Below are 14,246 nucleotides of genomic sequence, written 5' to 3'. Positions count from 1 at the left end.
ACTTAGATCCTTTTTGACAAAAGGTAAGAGCCTTCAGTCTAATTTGTTGCTGTTAATAAGTCTGGAAAATTGGGCAGCTTGGTCTGTTAGTAAGTATTAAAGGCTTTACTCTACATGTGCTATATATATAGTACTATGAGGTAGTAAATCCTCTTAAACACTGCCATGGGAGCTGTATTGCACTCTTTTTGATATGAAAACTGTAAGGTTATTTTGCATAGTTGAGGGCTTGCACTTTTTCATTAAAGAGAATAGGTTTACATTCTCTGAGAACTTAGACTATTTAACAAAGTTCTGATTCTTAGTGCAGGAAGAAAATCTTGCATATACTCAAGTACCAGCCGCATCAATTACTACTTCCTCCTCAGCATTAGGCTTCAGTCTCTGTTGGTTTTTAAAGAGATGTATCTTCATAATTGCCTTTATTAAAACTGTAGTACTTTGTCGTATGGATGTTATCATTGTAAAACAAATGTCTTTTTTTCTTAGCTTTTTTTCCCCCAAAAATTGCGTTAGTCATAGTGTAAAGGATTTGGGGTTAAGCTTGTTTATTTGCTTTTCAGTTCATAGGCTTTATTGGAACAGTTTTGCTGAAGTCAAGAATCACTGTTGGGAATGTGAATATTGGAGCTTATAAATAATCAGCACAATACTTGGCCATCTCAAGACAAAAGATTCCATCAGTCTATCAATAAGCAATACAGTGTTTCTGTCCCATCTTAAGTTTCAAACCTTACATCTGACTCAGAGGTTGGAAAAGAAATGGGACATCAGTTACCATTAATATGCATTCAGTGGAATCCATGTTACAGCAACGGCTAAAATTTATATAAGTTAAGTGCTAGTCAGGATTAGATTATTACATTAAGGAGGAGCATTAGCATTGTCAGCATTTTATATATGCTGCTTCATCTAGCTCATAATGTATCTGATTAATATGTTATGTTTTACAGCACTCGTTGTATATCATTGATGAGCGTTTCCCAGTTATACCTCTTCTCAAGAAAGACCACATGCTGAGATCTCCACCCATATTTGCTCATGTCACTCAAACTACACAGAAGAATGGGTCTGTTAAGATGCTGCTGGGGACACAGCGCACTCAAGAGATCATGCTACTACAGTACACAGGTAAAGAGGAGGATGTGGTATAATGTGGTGTAGGTTTCATTTCTGTGCAAAACAGGCGATCTGACATCAAAAGTCCTCTTTGGATCCTGTAGTTGACTTCTGTCCTTTTCTCTGATCTCAGTGTGGCATATTTCTTTGGAAGGGACTAGACTTTGATGTGTGTATTCCATGCAAGTTCTGATAACATCAGCATGCCTAACCAGAGCTTTCCATTTGTTTTTTTTCCCTTATCACACAGTTTAGGTCATAGTCCTAGGATTTCTTGGTAAAATTCCTGTACTGATTACCTAGCTACATGTCTTTCAGTTTTCTCTGTGGCTATGAAATTCCCAACCAATATTTGCACCAGCATTACCTTTACTCTCTCTGAAAAGTGTGTCAGCTGCTGCCATAAGTGCCAGTTGGCATTGGTAAAGAACAAAAATTCTGACATACCTTTCAACCGGAATGGTTTAATTAGCTTGGTTAGTTTTTTACTGGACTGTGATCTGTTTTCAGAGCAAACTGTGATGATGTTTATAAATATGGGGAGAAATTTCTCTTTTGTTTTAAGTCATTACATTTATTTCTGGTTTTGAAACATATTAATGAAGCAGGCAATGTTAAGTATGTTAAAGCTACATCACTTGGGAATCAATAAGAAGAAAGCGAAAAGTGAAGAAAGGGAATATTATAGAAGAAATGTAGCAGAATATCAGTGTTACAGATGAAAGAGTTTCACAAAGTAAAGAGAAAAGGATGAATGATATTCTGGTATTGTTTAGTTCAGGTTGGCAGGGTTTAGGATAGGAAATTATAAAAGGAGTAGGGGGGAAGAGAGAATATTAAATAGGAGTCTGTCATTTGGGATTTTTCATGGAGGTTGTTTCATACCACTTAAGACTGGCTTGAAATATAAAGTGAAATAAAAAGGCTGTGTTTTAAGGAATGTAAGGAAGAAGAAATATTAGAGTTGTTAGACTTATGTTTTATTATTTCAGTAGAATACTATATGGGGCTGCCCAGCCAAACACTGCCCTCTACACAACACACCAGCCTTCACAGTTTCCAGTTCACAGTCTTGCACCTCTCAACCCATTGAATCATCTAGTCCATATATTGTTTAATATACATGTAAAAAGCATTAAAAAATAACCTAGTGGGCTTCCATACCTTTGTAGCATACCACTGACCTGATGTCATTGTAGGTACTGAAATTTATGTAAAACAAATTATAAAAGACTAGGAAATTCTACCATTAGGATACAATATTCTAAGAACAGATAGAACCAAAAGAGGTAGATGGTGTTGCTATACTTTACAACAATTCCCTTAATTTAACTCTTCAACCCTCAGAACCCACAGAAATAAATACTGAAGTCCTCATGTCCCTTTAAAATTAAACAAACACAAGTGTCTATGCATAAGAGGAATATACATACATTCCTCCAGGCAGCATTACAAATACAGCAGACTAATTATTCTTCTGGGCTTTCTCAAATATTCCACAGGAAACTGTCATAATGGACAATCTAAATATTTGACTGGCAGACCATAAGAAATGACATCTCTAATGATGCAATAAACTTATATACTAACCCATCTTATTACATCTCCAACTAGGTACAGTAAGTATTTTGACAGAATATCCACCTTATACTGGATCCTCACTAGCTCACCAAACAAAATTATCTCCACTGGTGCTCTCCCTGACACCCTAAGTGGCCACCTCCCTACCTTAGCTGTAAGGGACCACCACAATAGCCATAACCTCCACCTCTGCAACCATGCTTGCAGTCTGTCCTCCTTCCAGAAAAGATGCTTTTCATTCAGATTTAAAATTAATAAATAGAAACCAACTGCTAACCCATCAACTAAACAATGCGGTCTCCCTATTTAACACTACTTTCCTCCATGCTCTAAGTGTACGTGCCTCTGTAAGAACCAAGGAATCAAAGCAAATCCACCAACCCTGGATGTCCATGCAAACCAAACAACTTAAAAAAGGGGAAAAAGCATGGGAAACCTGATGAAAAACTAAGACAGAGTCTAACCTACAAAATATAAATACCTTAGAAATAGCACCAAGCAATAGGTTAAATTTGCCAAGAAATCATATTACGCCAGTCTTTTTAAATCAAAAGAAACCCAAACTTTTCTGGTCTTCAGTCAACCTACTACCAAATCCTGGCCAAGTTGCTGAACTTTGCCCCATTTGCTGTCCCTCAATAAATTCAAACAGCTTGGCCTCCCAGTCCAGTAAATACTTCATCAACTCATTGACTTCTCTCCTAAAGCTTTCTACTTTCACTACCCCACACCCTTCCTCTAAGCCATCGCTCCACCATAAAACAGTTTTTGTAGAACCCATCTCCACTTCCACCATAAAAAAACTATTAAAGCTGAAACCTACTACTTCTGCCCAAGGTAGCTTACCAAGAGAATGCATTAAAATGGAAGCAGACGTTCTCGTCTATCCAGTTTCTATTTGAACTAACTGATCCATTAAAGAAAACTATGGTCCCAACCTGTGGGAAAAATCTTATATCTTACCCTTACACAAGGAAGGCACTTCCATAGACCTTACCAGCTAAAGAACAATAGCTGTTTTATCTCCACTCTCAAATGGCCTTGAGAGCTGTATCCATGCACAGTCTGTAACACAGCATGACTTCTGCCCTAATCTTAGTACTATTATTTCCTTCTTTAACTTCATAACCACTATAAATCATAACAAAAACTAGGGAAACCTTGTTTCCATGGTCTTTCCATGGTCTTCCTTGTTTTTTTAAACAGTCTTCCTGGACCTAATAAAGACTTTTGATACTGTTTAATACACCAAAATACTACAAAATATGGTCTCCCTATGGCTAGTTATATCCACATGCAGTCAGTTTGACAGCTACCTGTCCTGCAGACTGTGAAGATTGGGGAAAGATGGGTGAAGGCTGCCAGCCTAGTCAAATAGAATTTGATACGTAATTCTATCATTTGTATATATAAATGTAAAATACAGGCTGGTGTTCTTAAATGAAAGAAAACACTGCAAAATGTGAACTGCAAGATTGTTGCAACATTGCCATCTGCTGTAAGGAAAACTAAGCCAAGCATTTCAAATGTCCTATCTATCTAAATATATCTAAATAGTGGTGCCGAATCGGCTGGCTGCACACATTCTTTCTATTGTCTTAATTTAAGGAATAATTGCTAGAGTGTACATGTGAAATGTCTTTTATTGTTGTAGTTTCCTGGGAAAACCTAAGTGTCAAAATGATGTAATTTGGGAGGGCCTAACAAAGATGTTTGTTAGTGAGTTTAAAAACTATTGTTCAGAGAGATACTGTGAGCATTTTGATCTTGATATCTAACTTATCAGCACTCTGCCCGTTGTCTTATGTAAAGTAGTGTCTTAGAAATATGTTTTCTTGTAGTAATAGCTAGGAACTCAGAAGAAAGTTAGACTTAAGTGTTTTTCTGTTATATCAGAACTTTTCTACTGTATTGTTTTAAGTTTCTGTGTGATCTCGGAACTCTTAGATATTACTGTGGTGTAGTAGTATTGTCTTGTGTTTTTCATTATTTATTATTAAATATTTTTAAAAACCTTTACCTGTGGCTGGTTTGTGTAGAGATACATAAGCTCTAGAGTTCATTGCATATTTATAGAGTTTATTTTAATAAGCCACTCTGATAAGCCTTAGACTGAATAGTCACATTACCAATTGGATAATAATATTGGACAGTAATAATTGGGCACCCTTTTAAGGGTCTTTGGGTAGCTGATAAGTATTAGCTAGTGGTGGCTGAAATTACTACCGTATAGTCTGGGTAAAGGGGCACAGCTGGATAATCTGTGTCGACCTTTCCCAGGAGTGTCTGTGAAGTTGTATAAATACTTATCTCAAAGTGTGTGTGGTGTGTCAGCTACCTGGGCAGAGATACGAAGCACTGGTGGGAAAGAGAGGGTACTGGAGGTTAGCTTGCCAGCTAGGCTGAGATCTGGACCCTATAGCTGTGCCAGTGGAGAGTCTTATTGGGACCTGGAAAGCAAGGGAGCAACCAGCCCCAGACAGACTGTGATCTCTGTGTGCACTTAAGGGAAATTGTACTTTACTCTGTGTATTTGTTATCCGTTCCTCTTATATGAGATGCCCTCCCTGCTGTTAGTGGTGAGGATTGAGGCTCCTTGATTGCTGGGCCAGGGCACGGTTGTCACATTTCTGGTGGCAGTGGTTGGGATAAGATATCCTCACATTTGTGGTTGGGATAAGATATCCTCACTTGTGGTTTGCAGTGGTGTGGGTAGAGTGAACCTTGTAGCTTATGTACAGTGATCTCTTGAGGTGTTTTGTACTCTAAATCAGCCACACAGCGTATACTCAGAGTTCAGATCACAATTGTTTTATTTCTTTTGTTAGCTTATTTAGTCAGGGTGAGCAGGCAGCATGTCAGCAAAGGAGTATGGAAATCTGACAAGGAGCCAGCTGGTGGAGATGTGCCAGGCTAGGGGACTGGTGCATGGAAATCTGAGGCAGACCTGATTGCAGTCTTGGTTACAGCTGCATCAGAAAACAGCATCCAGGAGGACAATCAGACTGACAATGGAGATGTAATATCCTCGGAGAATGGATAACTCAACCTTTCTGCAAAGGACAGTCAGACTGGCAGTGGAGATACAATATTCTCGGAGGACGGACAGCTCAACCTTTCTGCAATGGACTTAAAAATCCAGCTGGAGCTAAAGAGACTTGAGTTGGAGGCCAGGCGTTTGGAGATAGAAGCCGAAGAAAAGGAGCGTCAGAGGAAGCATGAGAGAGAAATGCTGACTCTTCGCCAGAGTCATGGAGGTAATGGGGAAGGGAGTAACTGGATCCCAGAAGCACAACAGGTCAGTAAATTTCTTCTGCAATTTAAAGGGGGAAAATTTTGATAGTTTAATTCACGTTTGAAACGGTATGCAAACAGTATAGTGTTGACCAAAGGCTCTAGGTACAGTTCCTGACCCTCTTACTCCAGGGGAAAGCTGTAGCTTGTATATCACCAATGCCTGACTGTCTGTTTTGATTGTACTACTGTAAAAAAATGTCTCTTAAAATGTTTTAAGCTAACACCCGAAATGTATGGGGAAAAGTTTTGTGAGCATAGACGCAAAGCAGATTAAAATGTATGTAAATATGTTGCTGAACTGAGCACTTATTTTCATAGCTGGGTGAGTGGATGTCAGGTCACCACTTTTGAAGGGCTGGCAGACCTTTTGGTGAGGGAACAAGCCCTTAGCACTTTACCTGAGGACATGAGGATCTGGTTAGCTGATAGACAATGTGCTACTTTAGATGAGTTGGGGAAGAAGGGAGACCTATACCTGGCAAGCAGGGCACCCCTGCACTGGAAGGGGACCACCAGTACTGCTCATGGGTCTAAAGGAACCCATGGTGGGCAGCACAGACTTCCCCAACAGAATCTGCCAGTAGCAGGGGAAGCCACGAGTCCAGGTACATATCCATGAGCTAGGGTTAAATGTTTTGAATGCAACCACTGGGGCCATGTGGCATACAGGTGTCCACGGAGGCAAGGTGGGGAACCAAAGGTGAGGGACCCAGTAAGTGGAAAAGACAAAATGCCAGTAGTAGGCTGTCTTGAGACAACAGGAGTATGGAACTACAATCCTGCAGATGTCCTGAGAGGGAAAGATTTGGATGAGGCAGTACTATGTAACTATGCAGGTGTATGCAGTGAGGCTAGGAGACAGGAATGTGGGTCTGGTAGCCTGAGGGAGACCCAGACAGACTGCATACTTGCAGCCAGGACTGGTGAGGTGGTCACTTCAGGGAGTGAGCTACGCTGTAGCAGTGAGGCTGAATGTGATTCACAGCTGCTTGTGGGTATTGATGTTCCCTTGGACAAGGTAACTGCAAAGGTAGAGGTGAGTAGTATTACCCAGGCTGACAGTGAGACACCACTGTCAGAGGATGCCATACGTCCTGTGGAAGGAGAGCTGAGAAGGGTTACAAGGAGAGAGTTGAGACAGGTTCAGCTCTCAGACCCTATATTGCAATGCCTGGGGCAGGTAGCTAGGGAGGCACCTGATTCTCAAGGGAAGGGAGCATCTGTATACTGGGACAAAGGGTTACTATACAGAGAGTGGACCCCTGAGGGAGGGCTAGAAAGTGAGAGAGTACAGCAGTTGTAGTGCCTAAAGCCTACCGTCTGGCACTTCTAGCCATAGCCCATGATATTCCCTTTGCAGGTCATATGGGCATACAACATACAAAGAGGTGTATTATGCAAAACTTCTATTGGCCTGGAATTTCCAGAGATGTAACAGGGTACTGCAGGACCTGTGAGCAATGCCAAAAGGTAGGCAAGGCAGGAGACAAGGTGAGAGCTCCTTTGTTGCCTTTGCCTGTGATTGAGGAGCCATTTCAGAAGGTAGCTATAGATATTGTGGGTCGTCTGAGTACCCCAAGTTCTACAGGAAAAAAGTATATCCTAGTGGTAGTGGATCATGCTACATGATACTCTGAGGCAGTGACTTTGTCCTCCATTGAGGCAGAGAAGGTGGCAAATGCTTTGTTAGAGATTTTCAGCTGGGTAGGTTTCCCAAAAGAAATACTGACTGACCGAGGTGGCAATTTCATGTCAGACCTGCTGGCTTGTCTGTGGAAGTCCAGTGGGGTGAAGCACATGAAGACCACCCCCTACCATCCCCAGACTAATGGTCTTGTTGAGAGGTTAAACTCTACAATCAAGTCCATGCTACGGGCATTTGCAGATCATTTTAAGAGGGAGTGAGACAAATATTTGCCCCATCTGTTTGCTTACAGAGAGGTTACCCAGGAATCCACAGGTTTTTCACCCTTTGAGTTGCTGTATAGGCATTGGGTGAGGGGACCTCTAGATTTAATTCGAAATGAGTGGGAAGGTGAGTGTGAGTCTCACAAGGAGTCTGTTGTGGCATACGTCATAAACCTCAGGACAGGCTCAGGGAACTCATGGGCTTGACCCAAGAGAAACCTGGCAGACGCCCAACATAAGAAAAAGGTGTGGTATGACAGGAATGCTCGAGCTAGAGAATATGCTGTGGGGCAGCAGGTAATGGTTCTCATTCCTGTCAGACACAACAAGCTGCAAGCAGCTTGGGAGGAACTCTACAAGGTGGTAAGAAAGGTAAGTGATGTTAACTACATGGTGGAAGTGCTAGGCAGGTGGCAGGGGCACAAAATGTACCATGTTAACATGATGAAACCTTACCATGATACGGAGACCCTTGTGGTGATCATTTGCAGTAGATTGCAGGAGGAGTCTGAGGGAGATCTGGGGACTGATCTCCTCAGTGAGGCTTGGGCTGACACCTCATTGGAAGGGGTAGCAGTGTCCCAGCAGCTATCTCCTACCCAGGTTCGAGAAGTCCGAGCAGTGTTGCAGGAATTTGGGGACATGTTCACTGGGAAACCAGGGAGTACCCACCTGGTGCAGCACCAGGTGGATACAGGACCCCAAAGGCCTATTTGGCAGGCCCCTTATAGGGTGCCTGAGAGAGTCACAGACTCTGATGGAGGAGGTACAGGAGATGTTGGAACTAGGGGTGATTTCAAGAGTCCAACAGTCCCTCAGCCTTGCCAGTGATGTTGATGCCAAAGAAGGATGGCAGCACCAGGTTCTGTCTGGATTACAGGAAATGAAATAGACACACAGAGTCCGATGCTTACTCCATGCCTAGGACAGATGAGGCCCTAGAGCAGCTGGGTGGGGCTAAGTATCTTACAACCATTGATCTTACCAAGGGTTAATGGCAGGTGCCCTTGACTCCCAGTGCTAGAGAGAAGTCAGCCTTTGTGACTCCTTTTGGCTTGTATGAGTTCACAAAGATGCCGTTTGGGATGAAGAATGCCCCAGCAACTTTTCAGAGGCTGGTGGATAATATCCTAGCAGGAGCAGGAGGGTTTGCCCTTGCTTACCTAGATGATATTGCCATCTACAGCCATTCCTGGCCAGAGTACCTTCAGCATGTCAGGGAGGTGCTGGGCAGGGTTGACCATTAAGCCGAGCAAGTGTCAGATGGGTATGGCAGAGGTCTCCTACCTAGGACATAGACTGAGAAGTGGTAAGATAAGGCCAGAACCTGCCAAAGTGGAAGCTATTCAGGCATGGCCTGCACCTGTTACCAAAAAGCAGCTGAGGGCATTATTAGGGACAGCAGGGTACTACAGAAAGTTTGTCCCCAGTTATAATACCATAGCTGCTCCCCTCACAGATCTGACAAGGAGGAACAGGCCAGATAAGGTAGTATGGACCCCAGCATGCGAGCAGGCATTTCAGAAGCTTAAAGAAGCTTTGGGAGGACCCCCTGTGTTAGCCAGTCCAGATTACAGCAAATAATTTGTTGTGTAGGTGGATGCTTTGAACCATGGGGTGGGGGTTGTACTTAGCCAGATTTCTTCAGAGGAGGAAGAGCACCCAGTGGTTTATCTCAGTCTTAGGCTCCAACCCAGGTAGGAATGCTATGCAGCCATAGAAAAAGAATGTCTAGCCATAGTGTGGGCACTGCAGACACTTCAGCCTTATCTGTATGAAGGAAAATTCACTGTAATGACAGATCACAACCCTCTAACATGGTTAAACAGAGCCAGTCAGCAAAATGCCAAATAGCTAAGATGGATTCTGGGGTTGCAAGCATATGATGTTAGTGCAGCACCGCAGTGGGATTAGCAATGCCAATGCAGATGGGCTCTCAAGACAGGGAATGGGGTGAGGTACCCTCAGATAGACCTAACCCTCTCAAGCGACATTTCTCAAGGGTCACTTGAAAAACTAGCTTGAGTTCTCCAGGGGGGGAAGAGATGTGAAGATTGGGGAAAGATGGGCAAAGGCTGCCAGCCTAGTCGAATAGAATCTAATACATAATTCTATCATTTGTATATATAAATGTAAAATGCAGGCTTGTGTTCTTAAATGAAAGAAAACACTGTAAAATGTGAACTTCAAGGATTGTTGTAACATTGCCATTTGCTGTAAGGAAAACTAAGTAAAAGCATTTCAAATGTCCTTTGAAGTTAAAATTATCTAAATAGTGGTGCCGAAGCGGCTGGCTGAACAAATTCTTTCTATTGTCTTAACTTAAGGAATAATTGCTAGAGTGTACATGTGAAATGTCTGTTGTTGTTGTTTCCTGACCAGGTGTTAGATTGCTAAATAATGCAGTTTGTTGGCCTGGGAACTCCAGACTAAGTGTCAAAATGATTAAATGTGTATACTGGGAAAACCAAAGTGTCAAAATGATGTAATTTGGGAGGGCCTAGCAGAGATGTTTGTTAGTGAGTTTAAAAACTATTGTTCAGTGAGAGACTGTGAGCATTTTGATCTTGATATCTAACTTATCAGCACTCTGCCTGTTGTCTTATGTAAATTAGTGTCTTAGAAATATGTTTTCTTGTAGTAATAGCTAGGAACTCAGAAGAAAGTTAGACTTGTGTTTTTCTGTTATATCAGAACTTTCCTACTATATTGTTTTAAATTTCTGTGTGATCTCTGAATTCTTAGATATCACTGTGGTGTAGTAGTATTGTCTTGTGTTTTTAATTATTATTAAATATTTTTAAAAACCTTTACCTATGGCTGGTTTGTGTAGAGATAAGTAAGCTCTAGAGTTCATTGCATATTTATAGAGTTTATTGTAATAAGCTCTTTTTTTTTCAAAACCATTCGACATGGTAAATCACCACATACTCCTAGACTCTCTAAAATCACTTTCCTTAGACAACCCAGTAATCAACTGGTTCCACTCTTACCTCCATGGCAGACAACAAGCTGTTCTATGGAAAGACAATCTATCCCCCTTTCTACCTGTCAATCTTGGAGTACCCCAAGGCTCTATAATGGGTCCCCTCCTTTTCACTATTTTCATAAACGGCCTACCCAATGTTATCCCAGATCCAACTTGTATACAGGATGGAGACGACTCCACACTTATCTGCTCCGCCTCCACTCCCACATAACTACAATCCCTATCCCAAATCACATTTAATAAAGTAGAAAACTGGCTGAATAATCGTCACCTCCTGCTTAACCCAAACAAAACCAAACTTCTTCTTTTCTCCCCTACCCATAATTTAACATTACCAAAAATTACAATTTCATCTAACAATGGCACCATAATCTCCCCTGAACCTTTCACTAAACTACTTGGAGTAATCATTGATAATAATCTGAAGTATGACACCCATATAGACAAAACCATAAAAACAGTTAACAAAAAAATAGGTTCCTTGTATAGGATTAAGCAATTCTTAACCCCATCTGCCAGAACTGCCATAGCTCGGACATATCTGCTGTCAACCCTTCTCTACGCCTCACCCATCCTTACAAATCTAAGTAAATGAAACCTTAACAAAATCAATACCTCCTATAACAATATAGCTAGATTTGCCACAGGGTCAGCCTATAGAACCTACCACTGTCAAAATCTTCACAATCTAGGCTGGCTAGAACTACCCAATCAGCTCCATTATAACCAACTCATAGTTTAACATAAAACCCTCTATCTACCTACCAGTACTCCCATTCTGTCTAATATTATTTCCCTTTACAGCAACCTAGCATCCCTCCACTCATCTAACACAATGCTAGTAAAAACAACCAAAGCCAACAACTCATCTGGTGAATCTTTATTCTCCAACTCTGCTGGAAACAAATAGAACCTACTTCCTGCTGAACTAACAACTATATCCTCCCTGCCCCAATTTAAAACATCCCTAAAGATCTATCTAAACAGGGATTGGCTATGTGCATGTCTTAACCCAGACTAACCAAAAAATAACAAATAGGTAAGAAAATACAGTTATGTCCATGTCTCCACCTAGACTAACCCAAAAAAAATATATATATATATGTTTTTTTTATGACAAAGGTAAGATAAACTCACCTCACAGAGGTGAAATGCCCATTAATAACCTTCCCCAACCCAAACAACATACATTTCTCTACAAACTTTAGAATACTATTATCAGGAATATAGCTTGATTCCTACCCATTCTGATCCTACACTCTTCTCCCCCTCTATATTCTATTCACAAAAACTTTCCTTCTTAGTTAACCACCTTTTATCTTAACTAGCATTCTTACATTCAACCTTGAAATACAGGTCTCTCTCTTACACACTTCTAACATGTATAAAGTTATCTCTATATGACTACCATAAACCCACAATGTTTGCTTCAATTACATCGAACCTTGACTATCAATTGTTAGTGATTTCTTAAATGTGTTGATTTCGATGTAACTACATACTTAAGTGTCAATTATTTGCAATGTGGAGCTTTTCTCCCCGGGCCTCCGCTGAAAATGGACTTGTATCCAGTCGGACTGTCCCGGTTAACAAATGTAAAATAAATAAAAAATAAAATAAGCCACTCTAACAAGCCTTAGGCTGAATAGTCACTTTACCAATTGTATAATAATATTGCACAGTAATAAATGGACACCCTTTTAAGGGCCTTTGGGTAGCTGATAAGTATTAGCTGATGGTGGCAGAAATTACTACCGTATAGTCTGAGTAAAGGGACACAGCTGGAGAATCTGTGTCAGCCTTTCCCAGGAGTGTCTGTGAAGTTGTATAAATACTTATCTCAAAGTGTGTGTGTGGTGTATCAGCTACTTGGGCAGGGACACGAAGCACTGGTGGGACAGATAGGGTACTGGAGGTTAGCTTGCCAGCTAGGCTGAGATCAGGATCCTATAGCTGTGCCAGTGGGGAGTCTTATTGGGGACCTGGAAAGCAAGGGAGCAACCAGCCCCAGACTGACTGTGATCTCTGTGTGCACTTAAGGGAAGTTGTACTTTACTGTGTGTATTTGTTGTCCTTTCCTCTTATATGAGACTCCCTCCCTGGTGTTAGTGGTGAGGATTGATGCTCCTTGATTGCTGGGCCAGGGCACGGTCGTCACATAGACAACATTCTGTTAAATGACAAAATTGCATCTCATGCATTTTTATTTCCATACCATTTGGAGTTCCTCAGGGCTTTATACTAGGCTCTCTCTTATTTGATGTAGTTGTGAATGATCTCCCTTCAGCAAAGAAACATGCAAAAATCACCAAATACATAGATGGTGCCACTCTGATCTATGCTACTAAAAATTAATACACAGCTGGCAAAAACTAATCCCAGAATTCCCATACTTGTATTGAAACATGGCTATCTGATTCTCAACTTCTTCTAAACCCAAAAAATCCCGAGCTCATCCTCTTCATCACAAAACAGCTCTCTACCTAGAAATGTCTCTTTACTCTAACCTCTACGAACAACATAAAAATTAGATTAGTAACCCACACTGAGCTACAATGTGTAATAATTGATAACTTGAAATTTGAAAACTGTGTAAAAGATGCAGTAAAAAAAAAAAACTCGTCAAAAATGGCACCCTCTACAGGATAAAACCTTACCCAACAGAGAATTATAGAAAATACATTGCTTCAGTTTCCCTCACTCCAGCTCTTTGCACTCATTAATCATTAGGCTACCCAGACCAGTCTCCATGAGCAATGCTACAACAAAGTAACCAAATTTGCAGGTAATGTGACATGCAACCCTCAGCACTGTGCTGCATTAAAGCAGCTACACTGGCATTAATTGTATCACTCTCTGACTCTGAACTCTTTACCACACATAACTTTGGGTCTATATTACTAGAACGAATGCTTAAATGTTCGAATCTGTAAAGGTCGACCTTTACAGATCGAACACTTAAACGTTCGAAATACTAAAAAAGTATATAAAACAAACAAACATGTAGAAAGGGTTTAGGCAGGGGAGCAAGCCCCCCTGCACCCCCCCCGCTACTTAAATATACCAACTCCGAGATTTCACTTCAGTGAACTACAGTGTGGAAATGGGAAATTTCCAATTCCTTACACTGTAGAGCGATCTTGGAGTTGGTATATTAAAGTAGGGGTGTGTGGGGGGGGGGTGCAGGGGGGCTTGCCCCCCTGCTTAAACCCTTTAGTTTTTTTTTTTCTGTTATGTATTTTTTTTTAATTTTTATAAAATTTAGATCGCTTAACTGTTCGATCTCTAAAGGTCCGACCTTTAGAGATTTGAACATTTAAGCAGTCAAGCATCTAATATAGACCCCATAACT

The 14,246-nt window shown here is 41.1% G+C and overlaps 2 protein-coding genes across 2 annotated transcripts in view; one reads left to right on the top strand and one right to left on the bottom strand.

The window, feature by feature from the left end:
• The window catches only part of LOC122807709, a 1,162,287-nt gene that overhangs the window by 156,476 nt on the left and 991,565 nt on the right, over window positions 1–14,246 (bottom strand). The gene's annotated exons all lie outside the window — the stretch shown is intronic.
• The window catches only part of TAF1C (TATA-box binding protein associated factor, RNA polymerase I subunit C), a 1,469,099-nt gene that overhangs the window by 1,122,609 nt on the left and 332,244 nt on the right, over window positions 1–14,246 (top strand). Inside the window, exon 13 of the mRNA XM_044078672.1 lies at window positions 954–1,131. Within this exon, the coding sequence (XP_043934607.1) occupies window positions 954–1,131 (178 nt within the window). The remainder of the gene's footprint in view (window positions 1–953; window positions 1,132–14,246) is intronic.

This window comes from Protopterus annectens, chromosome 1.part1, assembly GCF_019279795.1.
Source record: "Protopterus annectens isolate FY-2018-M chromosome 1.part1, PAN1.0, whole genome shotgun sequence".
In the NCBI taxonomy this organism is placed as follows: Eukaryota; Metazoa; Chordata; order Ceratodontiformes; family Protopteridae; genus Protopterus; species Protopterus annectens.
The sequence above is the reverse complement of the archived record's forward strand: the minus strand, read 5'-3'. Positions and strand labels throughout refer to the sequence as shown.